General features: G+C 48.6%; 10 protein-coding genes across 10 annotated transcripts; 3 read left to right on the top strand and 7 right to left on the bottom strand.

The window, feature by feature from the left end:
• Positions 1-1,326: 1,326 nt before the first annotated feature.
• On the bottom strand, positions 1,327-3,396 carry N7496_012056 (ribonuclease Z; the record flags this gene model as incomplete). Its single annotated transcript, XM_056704969.1, has 1 exon — positions 1,327-3,396. The coding sequence occupies one exon, from the start codon at positions 3,394-3,396 to the stop codon at positions 1,327-1,329; it is 2,070 nt and encodes a 689-aa protein (XP_056550929.1).
• Positions 3,397-3,404: 8 nt separating this feature from the next.
• N7496_012055 (uncharacterized protein) lies at positions 3,405-4,478 on the bottom strand (the record flags this gene model as incomplete). Its single annotated transcript, XM_056704968.1, has 1 exon — positions 3,405-4,478. One exon carries the CDS (start codon positions 4,476-4,478, stop codon positions 3,405-3,407), a length of 1,074 nt encoding a protein of 357 aa, XP_056550928.1.
• Positions 4,479-5,478: 1,000 nt separating this feature from the next.
• N7496_012054 (bZIP transcription factor) lies at positions 5,479-7,341 on the bottom strand (the record flags this gene model as incomplete). Its single annotated transcript, XM_056704967.1, has 2 exons — positions 5,479-6,290; positions 6,357-7,341. 2 exons carry the CDS (start codon positions 7,339-7,341, stop codon positions 5,479-5,481), a joined length of 1,797 nt encoding a protein of 598 aa, XP_056550927.1.
• Positions 7,342-10,822: 3,481 nt separating this feature from the next.
• Positions 10,823-12,011, bottom strand: N7496_012053 (ceramidase; the record flags this gene model as incomplete). The annotated part of the gene is made up of 5 exons (XM_056704966.1): positions 10,823-10,991; positions 11,057-11,159; positions 11,241-11,525; positions 11,584-11,727; positions 11,936-12,011. The coding sequence occupies 5 exons, from the start codon at positions 12,009-12,011 to the stop codon at positions 10,823-10,825; spliced, it is 777 nt and encodes a 258-aa protein (XP_056550926.1).
• Positions 12,012-12,841: 830 nt separating this feature from the next.
• Positions 12,842-14,848, bottom strand: N7496_012052 (uncharacterized protein; the record flags this gene model as incomplete). The annotated part of the gene is made up of 6 exons (XM_056704965.1): positions 12,842-12,876; positions 13,224-14,075; positions 14,134-14,257; positions 14,312-14,390; positions 14,449-14,518; positions 14,575-14,848. 6 exons carry the CDS (start codon positions 14,846-14,848, stop codon positions 12,842-12,844), a joined length of 1,434 nt encoding a protein of 477 aa, XP_056550925.1.
• A 1,585-nt stretch (positions 14,849-16,433) lies between these two features.
• On the bottom strand, positions 16,434-17,150 carry N7496_012051 (uncharacterized protein; the record flags this gene model as incomplete). The annotated part of the gene is made up of 1 exon (XM_056704964.1): positions 16,434-17,150. One exon carries the CDS (start codon positions 17,148-17,150, stop codon positions 16,434-16,436), a length of 717 nt encoding a protein of 238 aa, XP_056550924.1.
• A 2,903-nt stretch (positions 17,151-20,053) lies between these two features.
• Positions 20,054-20,560, top strand: N7496_012050 (DUF1993 domain-containing protein; the record flags this gene model as incomplete). Its single annotated transcript, XM_056704963.1, has 1 exon — positions 20,054-20,560. The coding sequence occupies one exon, from the start codon at positions 20,054-20,056 to the stop codon at positions 20,558-20,560; it is 507 nt and encodes a 168-aa protein (XP_056550923.1).
• An 897-nt stretch (positions 20,561-21,457) lies between these two features.
• On the top strand, positions 21,458-22,654 carry N7496_012049 (gelsolin family protein; the record flags this gene model as incomplete). The annotated part of the gene is made up of 1 exon (XM_056704962.1): positions 21,458-22,654. The coding sequence occupies one exon, from the start codon at positions 21,458-21,460 to the stop codon at positions 22,652-22,654; it is 1,197 nt and encodes a 398-aa protein (XP_056550922.1).
• A 56-nt stretch (positions 22,655-22,710) lies between these two features.
• N7496_012048 (SDR family NAD(P)-dependent oxidoreductase) lies at positions 22,711-23,478 on the bottom strand (the record flags this gene model as incomplete). The annotated part of the gene is made up of 1 exon (XM_056704961.1): positions 22,711-23,478. One exon carries the CDS (start codon positions 23,476-23,478, stop codon positions 22,711-22,713), a length of 768 nt encoding a protein of 255 aa, XP_056550921.1.
• A 1,089-nt stretch (positions 23,479-24,567) lies between these two features.
• On the top strand, positions 24,568-26,611 carry N7496_012047 (uncharacterized protein; the record flags this gene model as incomplete). The annotated part of the gene is made up of 7 exons (XM_056704960.1): positions 24,568-24,843; positions 24,912-25,005; positions 25,120-25,319; positions 25,375-25,448; positions 25,500-26,164; positions 26,220-26,293; positions 26,348-26,611. 7 exons carry the CDS (start codon positions 24,568-24,570, stop codon positions 26,609-26,611), a joined length of 1,647 nt encoding a protein of 548 aa, XP_056550920.1.
• Positions 26,612-26,714: the final 103 nt, after the last annotated feature.

The following is a 26,714-nucleotide window of genomic DNA, read 5'->3' as shown; positions in this document are numbered from 1 at the left end:
AATGTAATATTACTAGATTTTTCGTAGGATACTTCCTAGTAAGGTTTAAATTAGTATAGATCTATCAATAAATAGATAATACAATTACTTACTTATATTACCAAAAATACACGCCAACGTAGTGATATATGTTAATATGTCTATATTATACTACCTGAAAATAAGAGTTATGTCGGACTTTATAGTGGTTTATAAAGTCCCTTTGCACACAAGAAGCGTATATATACAGAATAAGATAGAATTCAACGTTATATATAAGGACACGGTCATGAATATAGGGATCGTGCGTTCTAGAAGAACCACGATTGTGGAAGAGAAACACCGATCAAAAGAGAAGACTAAAAGGGATGTCAAAGTTGATTCAATTTAGCTAGGAAACAGGGCAGTATTTATATCTTATGGCTATATCAGACCAAAAGCTGGATGAACGGTGGTACGTACTGCTCCTTCACCGCCCACCCCCTGACGGTTGGAGTTGGATGCAGAGAAAGGAAAGTATGGGCTTTCGCAGAGGCTCATCTTCCTGCAGCTTGACTTTGCTCTTATATGTCTCTAGCTGGTGAACCCCCTATCGTGGGTCTTGAGAATGCAAAGGTTATGGGCCGGAATTGGTTATACAGCGAGTTCCCCAAGGCGCACATGTGCTGTCCACTTCTGGCATAAACTGAATTCACGTTTGCATTGGCATCAAGCAGTACCTGCAAAATGTCTACAAACCTTCATCGGCATTGCTTGCTTTGTCTACTGCTGGTGCATGAAAAGGATGACAGTCACTTTAACCTTGGTCTGAAGCCCATAGGATCGGTATCAAACTAACCATGTTGATGCTCAAAGCTTGTTTTTTTTTTCTCGTCGCTTTTTATAAAACTATTAATATAAGTTGTTTGCGAGAGTTTCTATCAAGTGTAATGATCTGATACAATGTAGCACATCTCAGCAAAGGTCTGAACCGAGCTGGGCGTTGGATCGAGCGGCATCTCCGGTAAAATGAAAGGGGGCAGCGCGTTGGGCTGAGAGCCAAGGCACAGTGGTTGGTGGGGGGCAGAGTGAAAGAAAGCGGCGGCGATAAGTCCAAGGTAGAGGAGTTGAAGGGAGGGGAAGAAGGAGAAAAAACGGTCGAAAGAGCCAGGTCGGTCTTTTATATCCAGGCGACGGAGGGAGAGGTGACAAGACGGTATATGAGGGCGCTAGTCCCAATATTACATTTCCTATTTAATACTATCGAGATCACGGATCAGATCAGATGGGAGTAATTTAGTATTCTGCAGTCTTTGCACAGTCCAGAGGCATACAAGGTTGATAACGTCTATATACAATAATCCATATTTACTCCTCATAATCACTTGTCTCCCATCCAGCCTCACTCTCACTCGCACTCCACACCGAATGCGCCGGTAATTCAGCCTCCTCCTTCTTCTCCTCAGTCTCCGTCACGACCGCAGCCACACCCGCAGCCGCAGCACCAGCAGCAGCCTTTTTGCCCGCGAATTTCTTATTCTTCTTCGCTTTACGAGCTTCCTCCGCCTCACGGATAGCCTTCTTGGCAATCTCCGATTGCATGGTGGCATCTCTCTCCAGTAGTTCGACGAGTCTCTCTACGGCGGGGGCATAGGCCTGTGCCAAAGCGAGATCGCCAACCTTCACGCGCATGTAGTCCATTGCCGCAGCGATAGGTGCGTTTACTCCGGGGATGAGATCACTGCGCGGCAGGCCCGGGCGATTAGGCAATGGGAAGTGGATGTCGTCGAGGAGATGGGCGGCAGACTGGACACTTTCTGGTTGATCCTCGGGGTCGTCGAGGGGGATATCAGGGTCTGCGGGTTCCTTAACGGCAGGAGCGACTACCTTCTCCGCAGGGCCAGACGACATCACCGCGTTGTGCTTGTTGGTGCCTGCATTTTGGTCGATGCAGGCGACCTTCTGATACCGTTGGCTGAAATGGGTGAGGAAGATCGCGCGAGCCCCCATGCGACGGCCAACTTCGAGGGCTTCGGCTGCGGTGGAGTGACGTTTCGCAAGAGCCGAGCCTACCATATCGTTCTGGAAGGTAGCCTCGTGAATAAGTACGGTCGAGTCACGGCCAATAGAGGCAAACTTGTCCGAGGGTCGGCAGTCACCGGAGTAGGAGACCTTGAATCCATCGGGGAAGACGATAGATACGGCGAGGGCACCCTTGCAGTGTTTCACGCGAGTAGTGAGAATGTCTTCCAAGCCCAGAGCGGACTTCAGGAGCGGTGTCAGAGGCGAAGAATCATCCTTGAAATCAAGGATAGTTCGTCCAGTAGATTGAATTCCGTAGGGAGCATTGCCATTACGAGGCTGCCTGTAGCTGAACCTGGTGATGATGGAAGGCCCTGCTGGATCGGGGTGCGCACACAGAGGAATCAACTTGTCAAAGCCAAAGTCCTCGACGGCAGCATACTCTTCCAACCAAGCGATCATCATCTCCTCAGAGATCACAGCCAAGCGCTTCTCCTGAAGGATCTTGGTAAGGTCAGTCTCCGGTTCGGTCGGCTTAGACTCTGCTCCGTAGTTCTCCTTGTACCAGGCCCTGATCAGGGACGCCGTGCCGAGATGGTGGTCGGCGTGAAGGTGGCTAATCCAGATCATACGCAGATTCTGCAAAATCTCACGAGTCTTTTCATACCCAAATACACGTTTGATCTGTCCAAGCGTGTTCTCACCGCAGTCCAAAAGATAATAACCATATCCGGGGACGTTGAGTAGTGTTGCGGAGACGTTACGGTACTTGGAAGGGGAAGATGATCCCGTACCAAGAGCAATAATCTCTGCCTCAGCACCAGGAAGGTCTTTGCGCATCTCAGCTAGTTGCCTTTGGAAATCTGGCTTCTTGACACGAGTACGAATGACCTCCATCCGGTTCTCAACGGAGCGTGGGATTTGGAAAACAGTCTGGGCAGTGTTCAAGGGGGTGATTACATCGCTCTTGTTGAAACCGAATTGAGGCTCCATGTCAATAATCAGCCCCGGTTGAAGAGGCTCGAATGGTGAGTCCTCCAGCGAGATGCTGTCAGGTCGTGCACCACTCTGGGCCTGCGGGACAGTCACATTGTCATGAACAGGAATGGGGTAGTTCTCCCCCCTCAAACGAGCAAGTCGGACGGCAGCGCCAGCAGCACTGTTGAATGCCAGATAGTTGGGGCAATAGTCCACGCTGGACACGGTGTGCTTCGCATGGGGCATGCGTGCCACAAACTCCCGAAGCTTGGGATGATCACCCACGCCCGGCCCCAAAATCCAGATGAAGACTTTGAGCTCAGTCGTCACCGAAGGGGAATTCCACTCGGGGCGATTGACCAAATCCTCGACATACTCTGGTGATGGCAAATCAATGACCGCAAGACCTTTACCACGTCGGACTTCACCCAAAACCATGTCCGGGGTCACCGTCTTGCCTTCTGGCGTCTGAATGGTCTCTCCCTGGCCAGGCGAGCAAAGTCCGGGCCTGGGGGAACACCCAGACTCTTGGCCGTAGCAGTCTCAAACTTGCCTCTGATATCGTGACTCCGAATAATGTAAGAGACGGCCTCCTTGGAAGGCGTAGTGGGTGGCAGAGACGTGACCGTAGCACCAGGCCAAGGCTTCCGGACAAGTACCTTGATATCAGGCAAAGGGTTGTCGTCACCAGGGAGAGGACCCTTGTATGGCTCAATGTCCTTGGTCTCCGCGTTGCGTACAAAGAGAGCTGCAGGCATTTTCACCTCCGCCAAGGGGGTTTCAATGAGCGCATCCATTTTCCAGTCAGAATCGAACATGTCCGAAACGATAGACTGTCTCAGCATCTGATTTTGCGCAGTCTCGTCCAACTGCTGGTCGGTCTCCTGGAACTCATCCAGGCTTCGCTTGCGCGGGCTTTGCGAGCGAGTCATTCTCTGAGCATCAGTCGGCTGAGGCTTGAGGGGAAGTGCCCAAACTTTGATGTTGGTATCAATGAAAGTGGGTGTCTCGAAGGGATCCTCCTTGTCGAAAGAAATCTGCTTCGCAATGGTCGCCGAGTCGTACTCTTTCATATAGATAGGCATGCCCGTGCGGAAAACAAATCGCCGAGCCGTAGCCATCGTGTGCATCAGATTCGTAGCTCCGTGGACAGTCACATTCTGTTTCCTCATATCACCCGTTCCATCAGAGGGTTTGTTCTTATTTTTGGCCTGCATGCCTGCAGCCTTGCGCTCTGCCTTTTTCTTATTCTCTTCCTCCAACGCATCATTCGAAGACTTCAACGCATCTGCTTGGGTCAAGATGACACCAATCATGCCTCCGGTATTGGCCCATTCTGTCCGACCCGTCACGAAGATATCGGCAATGGAAGCAAGCTTATGAGATCTCTCCGTACACGCACGCTGTGTACCCTCTGCAAGTTGACCGAACAAGTAACGCTTGTCCGGATAGTGGAGGCCGACGACCGTGCCGGGGGTATCGGCCGTCGGGGTTGTGATAATCTCGAACCAGGCCTTCATTGGGTGTACACCTCGCAGGTCAAGACGAACGTCTCTAATATCGGGATTCTCGAGGTCGGAAGGATCGCAAATCACGTATCTGCCGTCACCAACTCCAGATTGCGCTGTATAAGGAAGGAAGCGCGTGTGAGAGTCGATGTCGAGGGTTATGGGCCGCTTAGCTGAATGGTTTCGGTGCCGGACCTTACGGTGTTTAACAGGCGGTACTCGAGCTTTGGGAGAGCGGCTTAAGCCCGATGTTTGTCGCTTGGGTTTTAGAGGCTCGCGATCGATGCTGGTGTTGCGAAATCCTGCCGTCAAAAGAACAGTCGTCGAGACTGAAGTTCTAGGAAACGCGCGCGAGGCGACAGCGCGAGAAACCGCGGCAAAGAGGTTACCGCGGGCACTGAGGGAAGCCAATTTGGCTGGGAGAAGGGAACAATAAGGAAGAAATCAGCATAGATTCACCGTACGAGGGGACGAAGGAGGAGAATAATGTTGCGGAGCGAAGCTGCGGAACCGAACTTTTTTGGGTGGAGATCTCTGCGTCACGCCCGCCTGAGTCAACCATCGCCATCACATCTAACTACAGCCAACACTGCTTAATTACCAATATGATTTATGACCAATTTTTACCTAGATTAAAAAGAAGCTACGTTACAAGTATTGGAGAGTCTTAATCTATAGAGTATTCAATCAATTTTCAGCTGTTATTTCGCTGTTTCATCATATATGCGCCGAGTAATCGCTACAAAATTCCCACCCAAAAAGCCCATAGTCCAGCCCGGGAGATACACATGAGAAAAACGAATGAAGAAGCGCCGTAAAACTCCCGGGCGACATCTGAGAACTCCAGCCCGATCACTCGCAAGATGTAGGAAGACAGTTCGGCGTAGATGTATCACCAGGCCACGTAAAAGAAGAAAGCACAAAGAAGAAGGTGACGGGATAATGCTAGTACATGAATAGGCAGATATACAAAGAAAATGGGAACCAGAAAGGTAGGACGCTAAATGGGGAATCACTGGAGGTGGGAAGTGGCTAATGACACCCGCTCAAAGGCGGCGTGCATGCTCTGGCAAAGTAATCTCAAACGGTTCTTGTCGGCGGCACTGACATGGTTGGGGGTCTCCACCACCAGCTCGTAGCTGGGGGAGGCCTTCTCGGTCGGGATACCGTCAAAAACAAGCGAGTCATCAGCAGTGGTGGAAGTGGCAGGAGAATCAGCAAAGAGGTCCGACTCGGAGTCAGCAGGGAAGCTGACATCAGACTTCTGGGTCAGGGCATCCAAGTCGGGGATCTCGGGCAGGTCAAGGACTGGAGCCTCGTTCTTCTCGCTGGACATAGGAGTGAGCGACTTGCCACAGAGAGCCTCAATGTCAAGCTCGGGACCAGCAGGCACATCCAGAACTGCAAAGACGGGAGCGTTGTAGTTCATGTCGATACCCGAGTTCCAACCATTGCTGGCCATCATGGAGGCCTCCATGGCCTGGTTAGGGACCATCGCCATGGTAACCTGGGGGTTCTGCTGCATCTGGAAGTCCTGGGGACGGGCAGCTGCGGCCTCCTTGGGGATAGTGGCCGGCATGGCGGTTTGAGGGGCGGGCTGCTGGTGCTGGATTTGCTGCTGAGGCTGCTGAGGGGCGGCTATTTGAGATGGAAGGGTGTCGGGCATGTCGTTCAGGAAGCTAGAGAAGTGGGGAGAGCCCAGGAGCATGCGGGCCAAGTCGTTGAGGCGGGAATTCTCCTCGTAGAGGGCACGGTTTTGGAGACGCAGCTCGTGAGCCTCGGTGGTGCGGGTGGCGATCTCGCTCTCGAGTTGACCAATGTACTCTGTGGAAAAAAACTATGGTTAGCTGGACTGAAGTCACATTCAAAGATAAATCAAGTATTCCATACCCTTACGACGGGAGCGGAAAGCACGGGCGGAAACCTTGTTCCGCAACTGGCGACGCTCCTTGCTGCTGAGCTTCTTGCCCTCCTCACTAGCCAGGAGACGCTCATCCTCATCCATATCAGCCTCGTCCTTCTTGGCCTTGGCCATGTGAGGCAGAACCGAGGAAGGGCTGGGTGAAGTCTCGCCGGCGGCAACGGCATTGGCACGCATCTGCTGGAGCAGGCGGGAGATACGCTCCTCGACAACGGGATCGGGCTGGCGGGCGCCACGGGGAGCGGCGGCATTGGGAACCTCCTCCACGCGACGGTGTTGCATCTGTTGTTGACGGATCATGTCGTTGTGCTTTTGTTGTTGGGCCTTGGCCATCGCAGCCTGCTGCTGATGCATGCCAGGGTACATGCGGCCGACCTGAGTGGACGGACCGGCCTGAGCCAGCTCATGGCCGCCGAGCGCGTTAGGGTCGACATATTGGTTCTTGCCAGCGCCAGCCTGGAAGAAGTACGGGACATTGTGCAGACCGTCGGACTCGATGTCCATCTCAGATGGGTTGCGAACCGGGGCAGTGTTGAAGTCAAAGGATGTATCCTCACGCTTCATTTGTGAAGGGAAGACCTCTCCATTCATCGGGTAAGCCTGGGCGCCGTTGTTGAAGTTTATCTGGGGCACCTGGTTGTAGGTCATGGACAAGGCACCGGGGGGAAGACCGGTCTGCTGGCGGTGCTCTTCGTAGTGGTGGCTAGGGGCGGGAAAGGCGAGAGGGGATTGTCCACTGGAAGCGAAGCTGGTGCTTCGGACATCACTGGCGCTGTATTCAGTGCCGGCGATGGACGGCTGGCTGGCGAGCGCAACCTTGGGACGGGCGGCCTCGGCGGAAGTGTAGGCGAGTTGATCGAAGTTGATAAAGGAGTCGAGGTCTTGGTCGTAAGTAGTGTTCATCGGCATCGGCGAGGCCGTGGCGTGCATAGGATGTTCAGCGAGAGTTGCCATATTGTGTAGGTGTTGGTACCTAACCCCTTTCAGTAATGGGTGATGGGAGGGGGCAGGTTATATATGAATAGGGGGTTCGAGTGGAAAGAAGCGAGAGAGGAGCGAGTGTGGTTCTAGAAGGGGGGATGGTGGGTTGAAAAACGATCCAAAGTGTGGAAAGTTGGGTCTTTAGATGGAGAAGGGGAGGGGATGAGATAAAAGTGGAAATCAGGAGGAGGACAGGGCCAAAGGGCTCCCCTCAAAAAAGGGCCCCAAAGGACCGAACAGGCCAGAAAGGCTTGCGCGTCCTCCGGGCTGACTCAGCGGGGCTGGTTGCTCCGAGCCCGTGATTGGTTCGGTTGCCACCCGTGCTGAAACGGTTGTTGTTTACTCCGGTATTCTGAGATCCGAAACCCCCCTTGTCTATTATTGAATATCCAGACGGATGACTCCGTAGAGGGACTATAGTTTATTCAGTAGTATATTTTAGAACTTAATATATCTTCCGACAACCACATTTCTCCCCGCCCAGTATCTATTGAAGAGATTTTCTTGATTGGATTATTGATAGCTGTTGACCGTCTGTACCTACTGTTACCGTCCGTATTGGCCGTACGTCCATTACCGAGTTTCTAACTCTACTTGGTAAGTGGGGCCTGCCGGTGCAGGAACCACTCACTCTGATTGGTTGATCAAGCAACATTTCATGCATTTTGTTTTTATTCTTAGAGAGCCCAGCGTCTGGTTCGTCCCAAACTTACTGAACTCGGTAACCATCTCGGCGAGGTCACTGGCATGACGCCGGTGGCTGTGCCTGTTTATCGTCCACATGCTCTAGATTACCACATTCGACTAAGTGGCATTCCTCGTTGACAGCTGGGGTCTAGCGATGGAATGCATAACTCTTAACGTACAATCATTTACGCTCATGTTTACTGTTCGAATTATAGAAAACAGGGGGTTGCGAACAGCCTACCGGGATGGGCTTTCGAGGATCACCATCGTGACCATCTGGTTGGATATTGGATAAAGCCCGTCTCGACGCCAGCTCAGGCTATCTCTGCACTAGAGACCAACGGGGCTACATTCAGCGCTTTGAATGGTGGCCACCAGTCATAGTAGCCCACTTGGCCCTATCGACACGGCTGATGGGCCGCTAGTACTGTAGTGAACGACCCCCCAGAAAAGCTTGGGATGAACGGAGGTTGTGCACAAACTCCAGGCATCGCGGCCGGCCTCGGCATCCATCCTTCTCTTGCATCATGAAACAACAATACCGATCGGATTAGATGTGCCGGTAGAAGACTATCACAAGAGAAGCCAAAAAAGCAAACCGTGGAACGAGGCTGAGGCGGTGGGCGTCAAGCCTCCCAAGCCCTCGACCATCAAAAGGAGGGCTAGATTTTGTCTGGTCGGCAAAACCACGGGAGTTGGTCGTTTCGGATCGCCTAAGCCATCGTCTCAGCAGAGTGGACAATGCACAGACTACTAACAATAAGGTTTTTCTGGCTCAAAGAACGAGGACGATCTGTAGCCCTCACTATCGAATCAATTCATCTCAACCAGTAAAAACACCATCCCAATTTTGCGATCGTCTTTTTTTGGCGCCGGCTGACTTTTGCTGCATGTGAGTGTAGTTTATGCCGCATTAGGTTAGTTCGGCCGAGTTTATTTGCAAAGCCGAGTTCTCCTTTCTTGACTTTCTTCGGGTTTACGGGCTCGCTCACTACGCCTCGCGGACTAATGAATCTCGCTACTCCGCTCTCTGTCCACTATACTGGCGATCCGATGATCTAGTGGTGGCAAGTACGGAGTACTATGCAAAATCAATCGCGCTTATTTGAGGCTTCAACGTCTGCGGCGCAGGGCCATGCCTTCAACAGTTCTTTTTCTGTGGTCCGGGTTAAATCATACCCGCACGTCTCTGGACTCAAACCGAGTGGATCAAGACCGACAAACTTTGTTCTCAGAAGAACGAGACCGGGGTTGACCCCTTTTCAGCAAAGATCACCTAGGGCTGAGACGAGCCACACGAGTTAATTGTCTTGTGTTTGGCCGAGATCGTACGAATCCGAGGCTGTGCCAGAACGCTGCCGTCTGCGCCTCGATGCCACATCTTCCTACTCCGTGTTCCATGCTATGTTCGTAAAACATCAGCTCCTCCCCGGGCCTCTTCATCCATGTAAAAATAGACCCGCCACCCACGAGGCATGAACCATGAGGCATAAGGCCTGTGGCGCCAGTCCGGAATCAATAATTGAGACGATCATTAGCACTCTAACGGGCGCTCGAACCAGCTTGAAGATCTTAAGCCGAGCTTCCACTTCGTCTCCATTCCTTCCAGAACACTCGTGACTTCACGAAAAGGGACAATCATTGGCTGGAACGCACAAGTAGCACCAGTCTCCTTCCCAAACGGGCACCGAAACTTGGCCTCATCGAACTCCTTCACAAATTCAGCCGGTACGGGTGGATCCCCCGTAGGGCTTCGGCACGTTATTCCCTCCACTTTCCAATGGTGAAGTTTTCTGCTGTACACGGAGTACAGCAGGAGAATCCAACTGACTATACTCCGTGCTATGCACACTGTTGAGAAATGACTTTTTTCCTGTACCAAGGATCAATCGACCAGGATGCCGTCAAAGGAGTTTTATGCTAGCTACATTCCACGGCTACGCTGAAACGTATCTTGCCCACGCCGTCCAAATGTTGACCTACGGTCCAGATCCAGACGAGTCCAGATCATTCTGACCCTTTGTTCATAGTCTGGTTATGTGACGACGACTTCTACAAGCCCCGCCACATCCCTGATCGCCCGGCTTTTACAGAGACCCTCAAGACCCTTGACCGAGTCTACTTTAGGGCTTCGAAAGGCCTTGCGAGTGTGGCTGTCTGACGACAACGGAGGACCCGTTAGGATCCCAGGATCAAAAGTTTGGAACCGTTTGATTGCGATCCCGTATATCGATCTATTATCCGAGATCTAGATCTCTTGACAGTCCCGATTAGGTACTCCCAATGAGAAATTTTCATGTGCAGGCTGGCTCTCTTTTTCTCGCTGTAGTCTCGAACATTCAATGCCTTCTGTCTAGAACAGTCTATAGAGCCTCTTGGTCGGAACTCTCAAAGCCGGTCTTCGAATAATCGAGCTCTACGTGTCTCCAGACAGAAGATGGCCGAGCCAAAACTGTCAAACATGGTTGTGGAAAACGTCTAGACCTGTTCTAGGAAAGAATTTCTCATACAATGTTCTCATTGTTCGGCTGAAAATGAGGCTCTGCAACGTTTGTACGTAGCTTAGGGCTACTCTATTCACCCGTCGTAGTATCACACAGTAGTATCTCCGGCTCGGATATCACTATCAACCGCTTTTGGATCCATCTTGATCCTTTAATCGACCTGTTCAGGCTATCTCGCTTCTCTGACAGGACGGCTTCTCTGACAGGACGTGGCTCCGAAGAATCAAGAAGCGATGGAGAGGATTGTCAGTAAACTGTGGAAATCAATCTTGCTTCTCGGTGGTTGAGGAGCTGGTTCCGGCAAATATTGACTGAGAAGCCCATGAAGCTGGCCAAGCAAAAGATTCAACATCCAAGTGATCATCGTTAGATACGAGGTAATCAATCACCGCGATGAAAATATAGGCACCAACGCCAGTGAAAATATGCCACCTAACTGGTAATTAGCTCAGGCCTTCTAGGAGCAGAATTGGTTACTGCAGTAATCTGATTCTCACCATCCGTGTAGTTCTAGTACAAAAGCCAAAGGTAGCCCTATAGCTCTGCGAGAGTCTCTCAAAAAGCCGCAGGCCAATCTATCAATAATCCAAACTGCATACCCTAGATGGAAAATAACTATGTGCAGATAGATACTCTAAATTAGCGCATGCATATGCTTAACATATCAGTGAGATACCTTACCAGCCCCGAATCGCACCATCCCCCAAATCTGCTTCCGTGCGATTGACTTGGCTGGGACTCGAGTCTTAATCAATTGGATAGTGCGAACTCCGATGATGAAGATGGACACGACAAAAGTCACGGAGTGTAAGAGTATCTCATTCGTCACCATATGGTAGGTGACAATAAGTGCAAGAGCCGAAGCTAAGATGATCGCAGTGATGCTTGATTGTCTGCGGTCTGCATTGACTGTTAGGGCTCGGTGGAGGACTGGGGTTGTCGTGAATAGCATGGAAAGATCATCCACTGTTCATAGATTTAGCTTTGTTCAGTCAATGAGCCTTAAATAACAAACGCCCCTTACTCATTTGCGTGTGATATTGGAGACTGGTATGAAATATGCCAGAGCATATCCCAACCGCCATCAAGCCCCAATATGGGAGAGCCCGGAAGAAGTCAACATTCAATTTTTGTCGCAGTTGACGGAGTCCATAGATTGCATAAATCACTATTACGTCAGATATATCTTCTCTCAACAATAAGAAGCTGTGTCATAGGTACCATAGATAAGATTTGTCAGTGTGTTAATGAATTCAGCGATATATCTTGTCACTAGGTAATCCTGGAATGAAAAACACGAGTTAGAACAGGATGAATTCTGTCCAAGAGGCTTAGCTCCGTACTTCTTCACAGAAGCTTTTAACGTGTCAGCTTACGGTTGACCGAACAGGAGTAGCACACTGACTTGGACTTGGAGCTCGGAGGGCCCCAGAACGGGCTATGTAAGCTCATATTGACTCCGTATCTGACACTTGTGTCTCAGGTGAGGCAATAGCAAAGATTTAAAATGTCTTTCAAGCGAAGTCACCTCAGCAGTGCAGGTGCATGTTTATAAGCCGGTGTTGGGACTAGGCAGCGGTGAAACATGAAAAATAGAGTGAGATCCTGTCGATGTCAGCTTCGACTCAACCTTAAGCCGAGCCTCCCGTCCAACGGTTGGCCCCCACGATCAAGCAAAGAGGGAATTCCCTCCGATCCCAATGTGGAAATTTGTTGAGTAATTAAGGTACGATAACCTCCCGATCAAGGCATCGGTTTCGGCTTATATTTTTCCTTTTCAGGGATCACCGGATCCTGGATTACCCAGCAGTGAGCATCCCGTGTTCCTGGATATATATAACCGGGCACATGTACCTTCACTCTAACTCATCGGTTGCGTATCACTACCTATCAGGGCTCCTCCTGACTAGCCATACAATCTCAACGGGCGCTAGCCACCCATTAATAAATTGTCTCAACAAGGCATAGTTGGAATGAGAGCGCCAATTGCCCTTGCTTTTGTTTTCTATAGAATCCTAGCGAAATCGTTACTGCTCCCTCAACAACAAAGGGTCCCCGCGCTAAACTTAGCTAGGGAAAGTGAAGAGAGATGTAAGCCCAGCCTATGGCATCGCTCCATGATGAGATCGCTCGGCTGTTCTCCCCTACCTAACCTGACTGTCCTGATAGGAGTACATCATAATTGCGAGTTATCACCAGAGATGCTTGGCGTGTAATGGTGGAGCCTAGATGAGGATTCGGTCCAATCATAATTGGGCCGAGTCGATTTTTCGTGTCTCTCCCTATTTGTTCTGACTCGGCCCAGTTGCCCGCTCGGCTATTCATCTTAGGTTACCAAGAGGTTTTTGATATGCTTCGATATCTAGTCTATTCGCGGTAAAGAATCTACCTCCTCTGCCGATAGTCATTTGGGTGGTTAATACTCTTAAGATTACGTTTAGTTTCCATGAATGCTAGAAAATAGTACTGACATTCATCTTGACGGTGAGATTGGGTGTACATTAACGTTAATCTATCATATATCTTGCCCAGAAGCAATAACACCCCTTAAACTAGTTTAAGAACAAGGGTGTAGCAACTAATGTTGATAATGGTGGTAATGGTGATGATAATGATGGTGGTGAAAATGGTGATGATGCTCAACTTGCTGCACAAGTCCAGGACCATTGATGGTAGATAGCGCATCATTTGGCATCGAAGATGGATCTCGAGTCGATGAGAGCACTTGCAGAATAGCAGCTTCTTCAATCGATGTTCGTTGATTGTCCTGTATCCCTGGCATGGAGTCCTGCGGTTCGGCCTGCGTTTCCTGCGTAGGAAATATGGAGGATACATTTCCTGAATTCCCGTCGACGGAATTCAATAACTCCCAAAGGGAGTCACAATCATAATAATCTTCTTGTTGTGGTAGGGTCACTGGCCTGGGCGGCTGTCCAGGGAAAGGGACGTTGTGGCCAGCGGTATTGGTCAGGGGCGTGGTATTGGATCTTTTGGGGTCGATTTCATGAATATTTTCGTGGTTATGGCTGTGATTAAAGGCATGGCTAACCAGCGGCACCTGGTGTTTTGGTGGATTTCCCAATACAGAGGAGCTGATATCTCCTATGGAAAACAATGGTGATAGGGCCGGGTTTTCTGATACGCCTGGTGACAGATTGGTAAAATCACTTTCAAGTCGGTGCGAGTCGCTCGGCGTCTGAGTATCCATGGCCTGTGATGAGAGACTATCATAGTCCCTGGGTGTAGATGTGGATGCTGACGATGGCAAAGCGTCCGGAGAAGAGGTAAGTTCGGCGGAGGATAAGCCGCTCATGTTAGATAGATCTTTAGAAAGTCTCCTCCACCTATTTCGACAAGTCAAAGGAGGTCTTCCTGGGAGACCAGCAGCAATTGTAGCCCATCGATGTCCAAGCTCGTTCACTTTCGCTGTGAGGTACTGGTCCTCTTCTGGAGACCAGTCTTTGAGACGATCTTTAGCTAAAGGATTGAGGATGTCGCGACCCTCGATAAGTAGAGCTAGGGTTTGTTAGCGAGGCTTCATCAATTTCCAATCCTGTAAGTAGAGACCGCTCACCAATTTCCTTCCAAGCAGGCCCCAGTCGTTGATGAGCCGCGAGTAGAATCTCATCTTCTTCCTTGGTCCAGCGACCTCTTCGCAATGCAGGATCCAGAGAATGAAACCAACGCTTTCGGCAGTCCTGCCAACTAAGATCAGACGTGCTGTGCTTCAAATCGGATCTGCTTCAAGGTACCTTGTTCGTTCTGCCTGGAAGCCGCTTGGAAATTTCAGCCCATTTGCTGTCCTTGCCTCGACGATCTCCAAGAACAACCCTACGGCATGATCCTATTCAGCGATTTGGCGTGGAGATTTCTCGGGGACAGTGCTTACCAGAAGACCAGGATCCAGCCCCAACGGGGCATGTCAGTTTCCCAATAGGATAGAACGAGTCCAAGATTATCTTCCCCAGTATCAGCATTTAGGTCATCAAAAAAGATTTAGTGAAGCGATACGAACTGTACTCTGCCATGATGATACCAGCCCATAGAAGAAAATAATTCCATCCCAGAGCGAAGCCCCATGCTGGATCAATGAATCTGGCGGAATAATGGGCGAAGGACCCAGAGACGGCGATGAAAGATCCCAGTTCACCCAGAGACTGAATAACAAACCACAGAAGAAGCCCAACAATCGCGAAGCATATGAGAAGGCCAGCAGGACCGGCAGTCGAAAGGCCAGTTCCCATGCCCATAAAGTATCCCGGTCCTATAACGCCTCCAATAGCCATCATGACCTAGGAAATGTAATGCAAGTGTTAGCCTTTCGGTAATGGCAACCAATGCGTGTAGGGACCGGACCGAGTCACGTACAAGGTGTCTTTGAGAAAGAGCCCGGTTCAATTCATCATGGCCCACTTCACGGACTTAGGTTTCTTCAATGGATTTTGCATCGTCTTTGTTGTGGTGCATGTCTATAGGATCGGATTTCTTTTGTTCCGCCATTGTGATATTCTCGAGTCGCACTCTTGTTTAGAAAATCCCGTTATATTAGAGGAGGTCTGGCTATCTTTTAAAACGCGGAAGACTCCTCTGTTCTTGAGCGCTTATCAAGACGGGTTATACTTTTTAGGTTGACCAAAAACTATAAAATGTCGTGGGGTTGACTCAGCCCAATGAGCCCATCGACCCGGCTCAGTGCGGTTATTGAAGCATATCAACTTCGTCTATTGAATTGATCAATTGCCATTTGCACACTTTATCTTAGCCTCCCTATACAGGTAATCCTCATTGGACTAATCTATTGCTATCTCTCCCCGCGTTTTCTTGATCACCGGAGCGGGCCAGGTCATCTCAACCGAGCAGTCAAAAGCCCCATTTGACTCGGCCCACTATTGGGGGAACCTTGAGTTACAGAGACGGTGGTGCTGAGATAGCTCACTTTCCCTTCTGGCGTAAAATCCCAGGGCTAGAAATTCCAGTATATCTTGGGCGTATAATTCCGGAGCTCTTCAATTTAAATGCGAAGGACAGTCCGAGATTGAGCTACAGTAGATTGTCCAGGAACAATTACCCCACGTGCCTACCTAATATTGGTGGAATTCCTATACCACGACCTAGACCGCATAAATATCCCACAGATATTATAGACAACATGATAATATAGAGACAACATGATAATATAGTTTTTCCAAGCAAGAAACCCGCTAGAAAGCAGTCGGCAGTACTCGGCCCGGTTTTCAACTATCCACCCTCCATCGTGAAGGAATAGAACAGCAGTGGTCATGTCTTGAAATGGGAGGTTTTCCGGAATTTAAACATTCCATTTGAGCTTCATATCTCGGACGGCCTTGTAAATCCATGCCCTCACCCCGGTGACAGGGCCGGGGTTTGCTTCATGAGCAGGGCTTTGGATGAAGAGAAGAAAGGAGTTAACTTGGCAAATGAGGTGGATCTTGAACATCTTTACTATGCTTTCAAGCCCCAAAGGATGTCCCCAAAAAATCGATGTTCTTTCCAGACCAAGTATGTAACCTCGGCTCGGTGGCAGTGGGCGTGATACAGTTTGTTGCGAAACCGGTGCAACAAGAACACTCTGACACACTCTTTCCGTCCCCACAAATCATTTATTGAGGGGGCTATACCGAGTGAAGGATAATTGAAATCATATCTTGTATGGTATAGTACGGTGAGGTGTAATATTACAAGATATGTACGAAAGGTACGAAATGGAACTGAATATTCCCTACATCACCATGACGCCCACGTCAAATCAGCATTTCCCCACGCCGGAGCGTAAAACAATAAATTATGTGATAAAAAATCCAAATTAACAATCAACTAGTCGGGATTCTGCCAGAGACCCGATCGATGTCTGCATTATAGTTTGCTGATAGCCGTACTGACGATAAGCTGAAGTGGAGATCCAACCACCAATTTCTTCCCTGCCAAGAACCAGTCATTTGTCTCTGGTGGATTAGTATGACCATAGCACCAGATACAAAGTTTATTGTCGCCAACAGGGTTCCACTCCGTGGGCACATGTGTTCCGAAATCAAACCCCTCAAGACCGCCGACGTCTTGAGGGATCATAATTGTACCGCGCTTCTTAGGGACTTCAAATTCCGACCACTTCCGCGATTGCTCACATCTGCGATCATCAAGCCTAGTTTTTTTCTGCAAGCCACGCTCCACTATAACGCGGGAAAATTCCTTCAAAAAGTCATCGTGTTGGCGCAGGTTGGGACACGAGCCAACCGTGTATTTAAAGGGCTGGAATGTCCCATCCCCGCTAACAAAGTAGCTAAGGCCGCGGAGAGTCGGCGTTTTTTTTGGTGTCATTGGGCCCGTGATTGAGATAGCACCTTGGGTTGGAACTGCAATATCCCTTGATACCACGATCTGGTCGGCTTCAGTATCGAAATGTTTGTGTACGAGTTTTATACTGAAGTTCTGTGGCACTTTGTGTTCGGTGAAGAGGGATAGGAGATCTATGATATCTTCATGGTTATCTTCTGGGACATGAGAATTTTCAAGTATGTATGGGAGACAATTATATGCCTTGGAAGGTAAGAGATCATCTTTCAAAAGAGACATATTTTCTTGTTAATGTCAAAGGAGCAGCTTGTATAAGTGGCGAGTTTCTAAACAAAATAAAATATTGGTTTAAGGATGGGTCTATTCCCTGAGGTTCTTATAGTTTTAGCAACTTCATTTTTTGTTCCATTGAAATCCAGGCTCTAACGTCACCTGTAAATGTACCGATCCTTCTAGGCTAATAATCAATTGTAAACAGCTAAAAGGTAAACGATCAGTCGTAAATGACTGAGCCTCGTGTCCTTGCATTCTGACTGTATACGTCATTTCTTAGCTTATATGGTTTATGATAAGGCGTTTCATCCTCTTGCGTAATGAACTGGAATAATTTTCACGATATTGTCAGTTCAAATTCTATTGTCTGTTTCCGTGGAAGAAACCCTTCTAGGCATAAGTTATTTTAGAAGCCTATTTGATGATCTTAAGCTAGGGTGAAAATTGATCGAGATTTCCGCGGGACACATGATCTGAAAAATATTTAATGAATCCATCGCCTTCCACATCGCTTTCTAGTATAAGAATACCTAGAGATATATAAAGTACGCCATAGAAGGCTATTACTATATGTCAACATATGGATGTTATAGGGTCATGTGACGAAAGACCCACTAACCCCTCACTGCTTCTAGATCTTCTCTATAAGATCTATCAGATTGATCCTCAACGATCTCGCATTGAATTGCCTACCTAGGCAGGAGACTATATAACACTCCATGGTTACTTCTAATATTCCTGATGTTTCATGTGATCTTTTATCATGTTTCCTAGTCAAATTGAATCAAGTTTAACATCCCTTTTGATCTTCTCTTTTGATCACTGTTTCTCTTCCACAATCGTGGTACTTCTATATCTAGAAGTACGCATGACCTCTATATTCATAATCGTGTCCTTATACACAACATTGAATCCTGTTTATACATACATTTCTTATGTGCACTACCACCATTTTATGCACACTGCTCAACTCCGACAACATCGCTAACCTTTCGGCAGTGATTAGCTAGCGTTCCGTTAGTGTAGATAATCATGTCGTTAACGTATGCTGATACAAAGTTATCTAAGTACTCTCGCAGAGTCTGGTTGATATATCTCTAGAACGTTGCTAGAGCGCCTGTTAATCCGAACGGGGTAACGTTCTACTCGTAGAGCCTATATCGCGTCCGAAAGACTCGCTACTGAATGATCATCGTGCATCGGCAACTTTACCAATGCTGGCGCAATCCCTGGTGCCCGATAAAATAGGATACCGTACTCAGGATTGGAAGTTTTCCTTGCCGCTAAGGAGCCATCCTCAAGCCTAAAGTTTTCCTTCTCGTTGTTTTTGTATTCTAGATGCATTCTTACTCAGTTCTACCGAATGGCGCAATGATCTCAACGACCGCGGATCTATCCGATGAGGTGCACGGGAGGCTATTTTTTCGGCTGCCAACACCGACCGAGCTCAGCCTCGCTATGATCTCACTACTAAATCGCGACTTGCAGGTGCCCTCGAGCGCCAGTAGCTACGGTTCAGGCTTCGCTTATCCTGCAGAACTTCGCCTATGGAACATTTCGCAGGACGATTAGCAGCAATTCACGGAAATAACTCGTCTTAAGACTCTCTTCCTAAAGTCACAGAGCATCACTGCTATCGGTTACGGTCCGAAGATACTTGCTGTAGGAGGTGCAATTGTCGGCATTCATGGCGCAGGCCCCGCATTTCCTCCCCCGAGAGGATCGCAAAAAGCAGCACATACGAGACGCGGAAGGCGGTCTGGCCGTCGCCCTTCTGAATTCCTCGCATGCCACATATCGCAATGGAACGGTTCTTTTTTCGAACCAAAGGGCATCCTGATTCGTTGGTACCTTTTTGGCCCTGACTGGAATTACCTGGACGGGACGATGGAATCAACATCTGATTTTCTTGTTAGTAGAGGTAACACAGATGTCGCCCAAGGTACAGTCCGAGTTGTTGTCATTCCCATGATAAATTAACGATCTATTCGACGGCAAAACTGGATCTAGAAATTCATTGATTCATGTACTCGATATTTCGGCTTTGATCTTCTCTTCTTAATAAGATTTATGAGACCTTTGAAAGGAAAAAGGGGGTTCTATTTGCATATTACAGTGAATACATAGTTCGACCTCTCTTTTTGGACAATTCCTAGAAAACAAATCCGAAATATACTTCTCCCACTTCTGGCTGCCTCTCGGTAATTCGGCAGAACCACGATGGCAATGGCTATACCCAGGTCGATAGGTCATCGTTATAATACCGTAATGTCCTATTAAATTACTCGGAATTTATGTAGTTCTGACGATGTGCTAAATTTACCCGCTTATATCTTTAAACCGAATTTGGCTCTTCTAATAAGCTGACAGGAAATTCTGAAGTATTTGATTTCAGAGATGGGCCACTATGACATTAATGTAGAAATGAAACATGGGAATACAACTCGGATCATACTCAAAACACTTCGCTATTATGGTGGCCCTAACGCCTTATCTGCAATCTACAAGCCCCTCTCAATCTAGTGGACCATCCCTCGGGCTCCTTCATAATTCCCTTGGTACGTAAGAAGAGTTCTTTCGGAAGAAATATTCAAGGATATTTGTCGGGGTACAGACTCCCAGGAAATATCACTTTCGGTTCTTTGTAGAGCCTTTTAATTTTTCATCTTTGCGCAGGCGTGGGGGCGGCGCTCGGCCTCAAATGACTGGACTCAATTAGGGCCTGTGGACCTAGACTTTTCCAGTCTCAACGCTAGCGCTTATGTATTTACTCTCGTGCGGCGCACGGTTGTATCTACCTTCTTAGGGATGAGTGTAAGCTATATAACCGACCGGGCTCCCCTGTTCAGAGGTAAAATTCCTTCTTAAACACAACCTTCATATTCATAGCTCCAAAGCCAATTGCCAGAATGGTGTATACGCTTTATGAGGGTTTTATTCTCCAGACAAAGCGGGCTTTGAATACACTTTCGCATATTCTCCACAAAGCCGAGGAGCAGCCCAACGCTTCTATTCTTCCGTCTTGTCGACTACACAATGATATGAAATCACTCAGCTATCAAGTGTTCGCGGCAACCACGCAAACATCGCTAGCTTTGGCCAAGCTAACAGCCGAGTCATTCCCAACCGACGACACGAGCAACGATGTTGTCTACACATATGCAGAAATGTACGCTCGCATCGACAAGGTACTTCAGGCCCTCGACGCGGTTGACAAAGACTTAATCCTCGAACACTGCGAGGTTGTCAATCCCGCGCCCCTAGGAGCGGACATGCAACCCCTGTCTGGGACTACATACGCTTGCATTATGCAGGCTAACATCTTCTTTCATGTATCTACTGCCTATGGCATCTTGCGCAAGGAAGGCGTGCCTCTAGGCAAGGTGGATTACATTTTACCCTTTGTAACTTCCTGACGCTAGGCGTTAATCAAAGGCTTCGACTTGAACAAATTGAACATAACCATCAGCCCTCTTCTGCCTCGAGGACTTGCTTGACTTTATCGCGCCTCGGCACAATCAGCGTGTGCACAGTATAGGCGCTTTCGTGTAAGATACAGGCATAGAAGCGTCTCAGCCGTATTGTAAGATACGAAGTCTACTTAGGGAAGCGATCTAAGGTGCTCACAATTGATCCCATCAGGACTCGCACACTTCGGATTTACTTTCTAAGATCTATCGCAAGAGTGGAGTGGTAAAACTGATTTCGACCGGCTCTATACACGAGAGGCTGCGCTACATGCGGGAAGAATAAGGGGAAGTGGCAACCCGGGGCGTAGGAAGGCGGAAAATGGGCAGATGATCTTGCCAGATCGCTAGATCTACTAAGCGGCTCTAAGGGATTCTATGGTCAGTAACATACAGTATACAGATAGTTCCCCACTTAAGAACATCTCATAGATAAGCTCTTGGAAGGAGCCAGGGTTTGGAGCCATATTTGGTTCGACCACTTATGATTGATTGCTACATACGGTACGCCTTCCGGGACAGAGTATTTTAGAAGTGGGGTAGAGAGGTAGCACATGTAATGAATAGTTAACTAAGTTAACTAACTAGTTACCAGCTCTCTGTAATTTAGACCCATTGAAATCCGATTGGTGCACCTAGATGAGCTCAGCAACCCATTTCCGATACTCACCAAATGCCCTTCGGCCCCACTCCACCGACGTAACTGTTCTCAGCCACCTTCAGCTCCTTCAGCTTTGACACTTCGACAACTATCGATATCCTCAATCCTTCCACTCCCTCGTACCTTCCTCCTCCTTCCTCCGAAACGACGTCCTCCGGAACGATTTTCACCCGTTCGATATCAAAATGCCACCCCACGAAGGATTGGTCCACCTGAAAGAGTACGACATCAAGGACAGCAATGTGGAGCTGATCGGGTCTGACCTCGACCGCCGTGTCAAGTACAATTCCGCTGCGACCGAACCAGCTTGGAACAATGGACAGATCGGCCAAGAAGCGGGATTCTTCATCTGGCGAATCGAAAACTTCGAGGTTGTTCCTTGGCCGAAAGAGCGATATGGCGAATTTTACGACGGTGACAGCTTCATTGTGCTGCACTCATACAAGGTCGGGAAGCAACAAGGCGAGGAGAAACTAGCCCACGATATCTTCTTCTGGTTGGGCAGTAAGACTACACAGGATGAAGCCGGGACTGCCGCCTACAAAACTGTCGAGCTGGATGAGTTCTTGCACGGCGCTGCCACTCAACATCGCGAGACACAAGCGCAGCCCTCCGACGAGTTCTTGTCCTTATTCCGTCACTACCAGATTCGGTCTGGTGGTGTGCGCTCCGGGTTTACCCACGTCGAGCCGGAGGAGCAGAGGGAGATTCTCACACTACTCCGCATCTTCAAGGACCCCGGTGGTGGCCGTGCGATCATTGTCTACGAGGTGGAACCCACATGGCAAAGCCTTGATGAAAAGGACGTCTTTGTTTTGGACAAGGGTGAAAAGATCTGGGTCTGGCAGGGCAAGAGCTGCAGCCCAATGGAGAAGGCTAAGGCAGCACAGGTGGTGAATGACATGACTCTAGCAAAGCATATCGATGTGGAAGTTTTGTCGCAACTTGAATCCCGCTCAAAGATCATTGTCGATCTACTGGGAGGCAAGGAAGTGCAACAACATACATTCCAAGCCCCTCGGCCCGGGTCATTTGCCAAGAGATCCGCTGAGGCTAATGACACTCCTCATCCGCGCAAGCTTTTCCGTCTCAGCGATGCCTCTGGGCAACTGTCCTTCGATCTTGTCAAAGACGGCGGTCGGATCAGCCGGTCGGACTTTGACGGCAACGATGTCTTCCTATATGACGTTGGCAGAACCCTTTGGGTCTGGCAGGGCCTCGGCGCCAGCGAGCGCGAAAAGGCACACTGGCTCAAGGTTGCCCAATATTACGTCCGTCGACTTCAAGAAAGCCAAGAAGATTCCGAGGCATACCTTACTCCCATTGCCAAGGTGGTTCAAGGTCACGAAAGCACGGCATTTTGGAAGACCATCGAAGTGTAGGTATGTACATATATTTCCTTTCATATATTTTGTAGAATCAAGTCACCAAATACACTTCAAACTAGCCAAGCTCCTCCATTAGTGGCCACAGTTGACCCCGTCACAAAATAATCCTTCATCAGGTACAAGTATGCCTCGGCCGTGTCTTCCGGATATCCAATATCTTTAGTGAGAGACTGTTGAGTGTACTTCTCGATTGCACCTTCCTTCATTTCCTGGGGGAGTCGGTCCGTGAGTTCGGTCAAGATGAAGCCAGGTGAAACGGCATTGACACGAATAGGCCCCAGCGTAATAGCCAGCCCCTTCATCAGACCTTCCACGGCTCCTCCGACAGCTGGCGCAAGCCAGATTGACGGCTTTTTACTTTGGGTCCCCGTAGTCAAAGTAATCGACGAGCTCTTGCTCGACACCATGTACTTGGGCGCGTATTTCCCGACCGCCATCGCGCCAAAGAATCGAACAGTGAGGTAGGCGTCGAAATCGCTGAAAGAAGCCTCTGCCAGCGGTACCATCGGAGGGACATTGCCAGCAGTGAAGACAATGTGGTCAATTGGTGAGGTTTCGGCGGCATATTTGAGTAACTCTTCAATGGTTGACTCTAATTTGTCCTTTATGGAGAGATCGGCAACATAGCTGCGTACTCTCGAGGCTTTGTCTGGGTTGCTATTACGAAGAATCTCAACAGATTTCGATACTCGTTCTTCAGAGGATGATGTGATGGTCACATTTGCGCCGTCGGCGAGAGCTTGTTTGGCGACCGCAAAGCCGATGCCGGATGTGCCACCGATAAGCAGGATATTCTTGTTTGTAATTCTGGAGACCATGATCGAGTTATTCAGATTGAATTGATTGTTGAATTCTGTATCCCTAGTTCTACTCCATGTACTGGTTCCCTTTATATAGGTTTCAAGATTTGTTAGTATTCATAGCTACGGCAGTTCCGCTCGTTTGGTCCGACTATTCGGCCGGACTGTTGGTGTCAACGGACCAGAGACGGATGAACACATCTAGGTGTACAAAACAGAGCACACATTATCCAGTTAACGATTAATGTTACTTGGTAATGTCTCCATGGCCGTGATCTGACGAGACAACTTTGGGGGATAACTCTGATAGGTTAGCTCAACCTAAAGCGCACGCATGGGTCGGGTCATCTTAGAATACATCGCACTAAAAGATCTCGTTGGAGTAAACTAAGCGCTTCTAACACCACTTAAGTTAGCCACCATATCGAATGGCGACGGGAAAGACACTGGCAATTTGAAGAAGACTCAGGCTCGTATAAAGGCCAGCGCCATGAATGCCAAGATAAGATTCCATGGCGTCATCTTAGGCTTCAATTTGTCCAGTCCATCTCACCATACTTGGCATTAAATTGCCTATTAGCCAAGATTCTCGCTGAGAAAGCTTGCTAGAATATGCTTTTTTGTTTTATCACTTCATGATGTTTAGGGGTTATTTACCTCTGTAAACGTCTCTACGCTATCTTGCTTTAGATCTCTATTTATCGAAGGGGGTTTCCACACAAGCTCATACTGGACTTGTATATTGAAGAAGAGAGATTAAATTCTAGGTATCTTAAAATAAGCAACAATGTCTTGACAATCTTAATCTTCGTCACGCGGCAATTCAGCTGTTAGCCGTGCGGGGGTGATGCATTTGTTGTTTTGGCTTCGGAGCACGCAATGCCAGACCCTTATTGAAACAATAGGACTGCCTTGTCAATGTCATATGTAGCACATCTTAGGCCATTAATCTATCGCCATATGGTCGAATGTCACCCCGCGGAGTTGTCTTCGTTGGTGGAAAGTGAATATAAATGGCAGGGATATCCTACAGTATTCACAAGTCTATCGGAGCAAATATAAAAACCCCATGATAGCCACTGGGCGACCTCTCGGGATCGAAAAGCCATGGTTAAACCGGATGGAAAGTCCACTTCGGTGGTCACTCTGAGCGAGACTTATCCAAAAGAGCGCGCAAAGAATTATGGCACCCTAGAACCACGTGGGGAAAGTACCGAAAAGAACAACCCTTTTCTGGACCCCGAGGTTGCAGAATACTGGCGTGGGGTATACGAAAAAGCGCAATATGAATGTCGGGATGTGTTTGATCCTGATCTGACGTGGACTGAGGAGGAAGAAAGACTCTTAGTTCGCAAACTCGACTGGAGAATTTGCTTATGGGCTGTATGACACCAATTCTCCGAATCTTTTCATCATCCTAAGTTGCTCATCACTTGTTGCTCTGTTTCCAGTGTGTCATGTTCTTCGCACTCCAAGTCGATCGAGGGAACCTTGTTCAGGCGGTCTCCGATACTTTCCTGGCCGATCTGAAGCTTAACACGAATGGTAAGTCAAAACTTCCTACTTTCAAGTCTCAGGAGGTCATCTCAATGCCAAATTGGATGAGCTTGTAGTATTCCTCGTTGGCTGGTTTCATGGGCCAACACTAACGATGTGCAGATTACAACTATGGTAACATCATCTTCCGAGTCTCATTTCTTGTCGCAGAGCTACCATCGCAGCTCATCTCAAAGAAGATTGGACCAGATCGCTGGATTCCCATTCAGATGGTGCTATGGTCGGTAGTTGCGATCTCACAATGTGCCCTGACCGACCGGAAGACATTCTTCCTCACACGTAGCTTGCTGGGTATCTTGGAGGTATGATGACTTGATGAAATTGAGAGACCTCTCTGATGCGCTAACTTTCGTTCAGGGTGGTTTCATTCCGGATATCGTGCTGTGGCTGTCTTATTTCTATACCTCTCGCGAGCTTCCAATTCGTCTAAGGTATGATCAAAATCTGTTGGTGCCTGCCTGGTCTTTACTAATACCTCTTAGCTTTTTCTGGACGTCGCTCTCCGTGACAACAATCGTGACATCTCTGTTGGCCTTTGCCGTCTTCCACCTTAGTGGTGTTCATGGCTGGGCAGGCTGGCGATGGCTCTTCCTCATCGAAGGATTAATTACCCTCTCTATCGGTCTAGCATCATTCTTTATGATGCCCGCATCGGCAGTCCAAACCAAAACATGGTTCAGACCAAATGGATGGTTCACCGATCGTGAAGTCTCAATTGTGGCTAATCGTGTCCTCCGCGATGACCCGTCCAAGGGCGACATGCATAATCGGCAAGCCGTAACTCCTCAAAGACTCTGGAGTGCGATTAAAGACTACCACATGTGGCCGATTTATTTCATCGGAGTGGTTGCATACATCCCTCAATCACCTCCGAGCTCATACATCACGCTTACTCTGCGCTCACTCGGTTTCAACAAGTTCAACACAAATCTACTCACGATTCCAGCGAATGTGTTCCATATCGGCAATCTACTTTTGATCACCTGGGTATCAAGTCGTCTCAATCAGTGGTCATTGGTTGCTATGTTCCAGGCTCTATGGACGCTTCCATGCTTGCTTACACTCCGATTCTGGCCTGATGTTATGTCCAATGCCTGGGGAACGTACGCGGTGGTGACAGTATTGCTAAGCTACCCATATTGTCACGGTATGTTCAAGATGCGAGCATTGGTGCGAACACAAAATACTAACAACAGAAATAGCCATCGTGGTCGCATGGGTATCCAGGAATGCCAATAACGTCGGGAATCGCTCGGTGGCAGCTGCACTTTACAACGTAAATGACCCCCATGCGAAAACATGAGTGGCCAAGTGCTAACTGATTATACAGATGTCGGTGCAAGCAGGAGACGTTGCTGCTTTCTTCATCTACAGAGAAGATGATAAGCCCAAATACCGAAGGGGTAATACTGATTTGATTGCGATCAATATCCTGGCAATCGTGCTATTCGTCGCGGCCAAAGCATACTATGTGTTCCAAAACCGGAGGCGGGACAGGATCTGGAATGCGATGTCTGAACAAGAACGGAATGATTATATCCGAGATACTAAGGATCAAGGAAGCAGCCGATTGAATTTCCGGTTTGCGCACTGAAATAGATTGGTATATTTTGCGAGTGGAAAAGAAGACAGGAAGGGAAGAGAGGTTGAAATGGATAGTCAAGAATCAAGTTCACCGCCGCCTAAGAGAGGCGTTT

Source organism: Penicillium cataractarum (genome assembly GCF_028827025.1).
Source record: "Penicillium cataractarum strain IBT 29864 chromosome Unknown utg000009l, whole genome shotgun sequence".
In the NCBI taxonomy this organism is placed as follows: Eukaryota; Fungi; Ascomycota; class Eurotiomycetes; order Eurotiales; family Aspergillaceae; genus Penicillium; species Penicillium cataractarum.
Note: the sequence above shows the minus strand (reverse complement) of the source record. Positions and strands in the feature narration are given on the sequence as shown.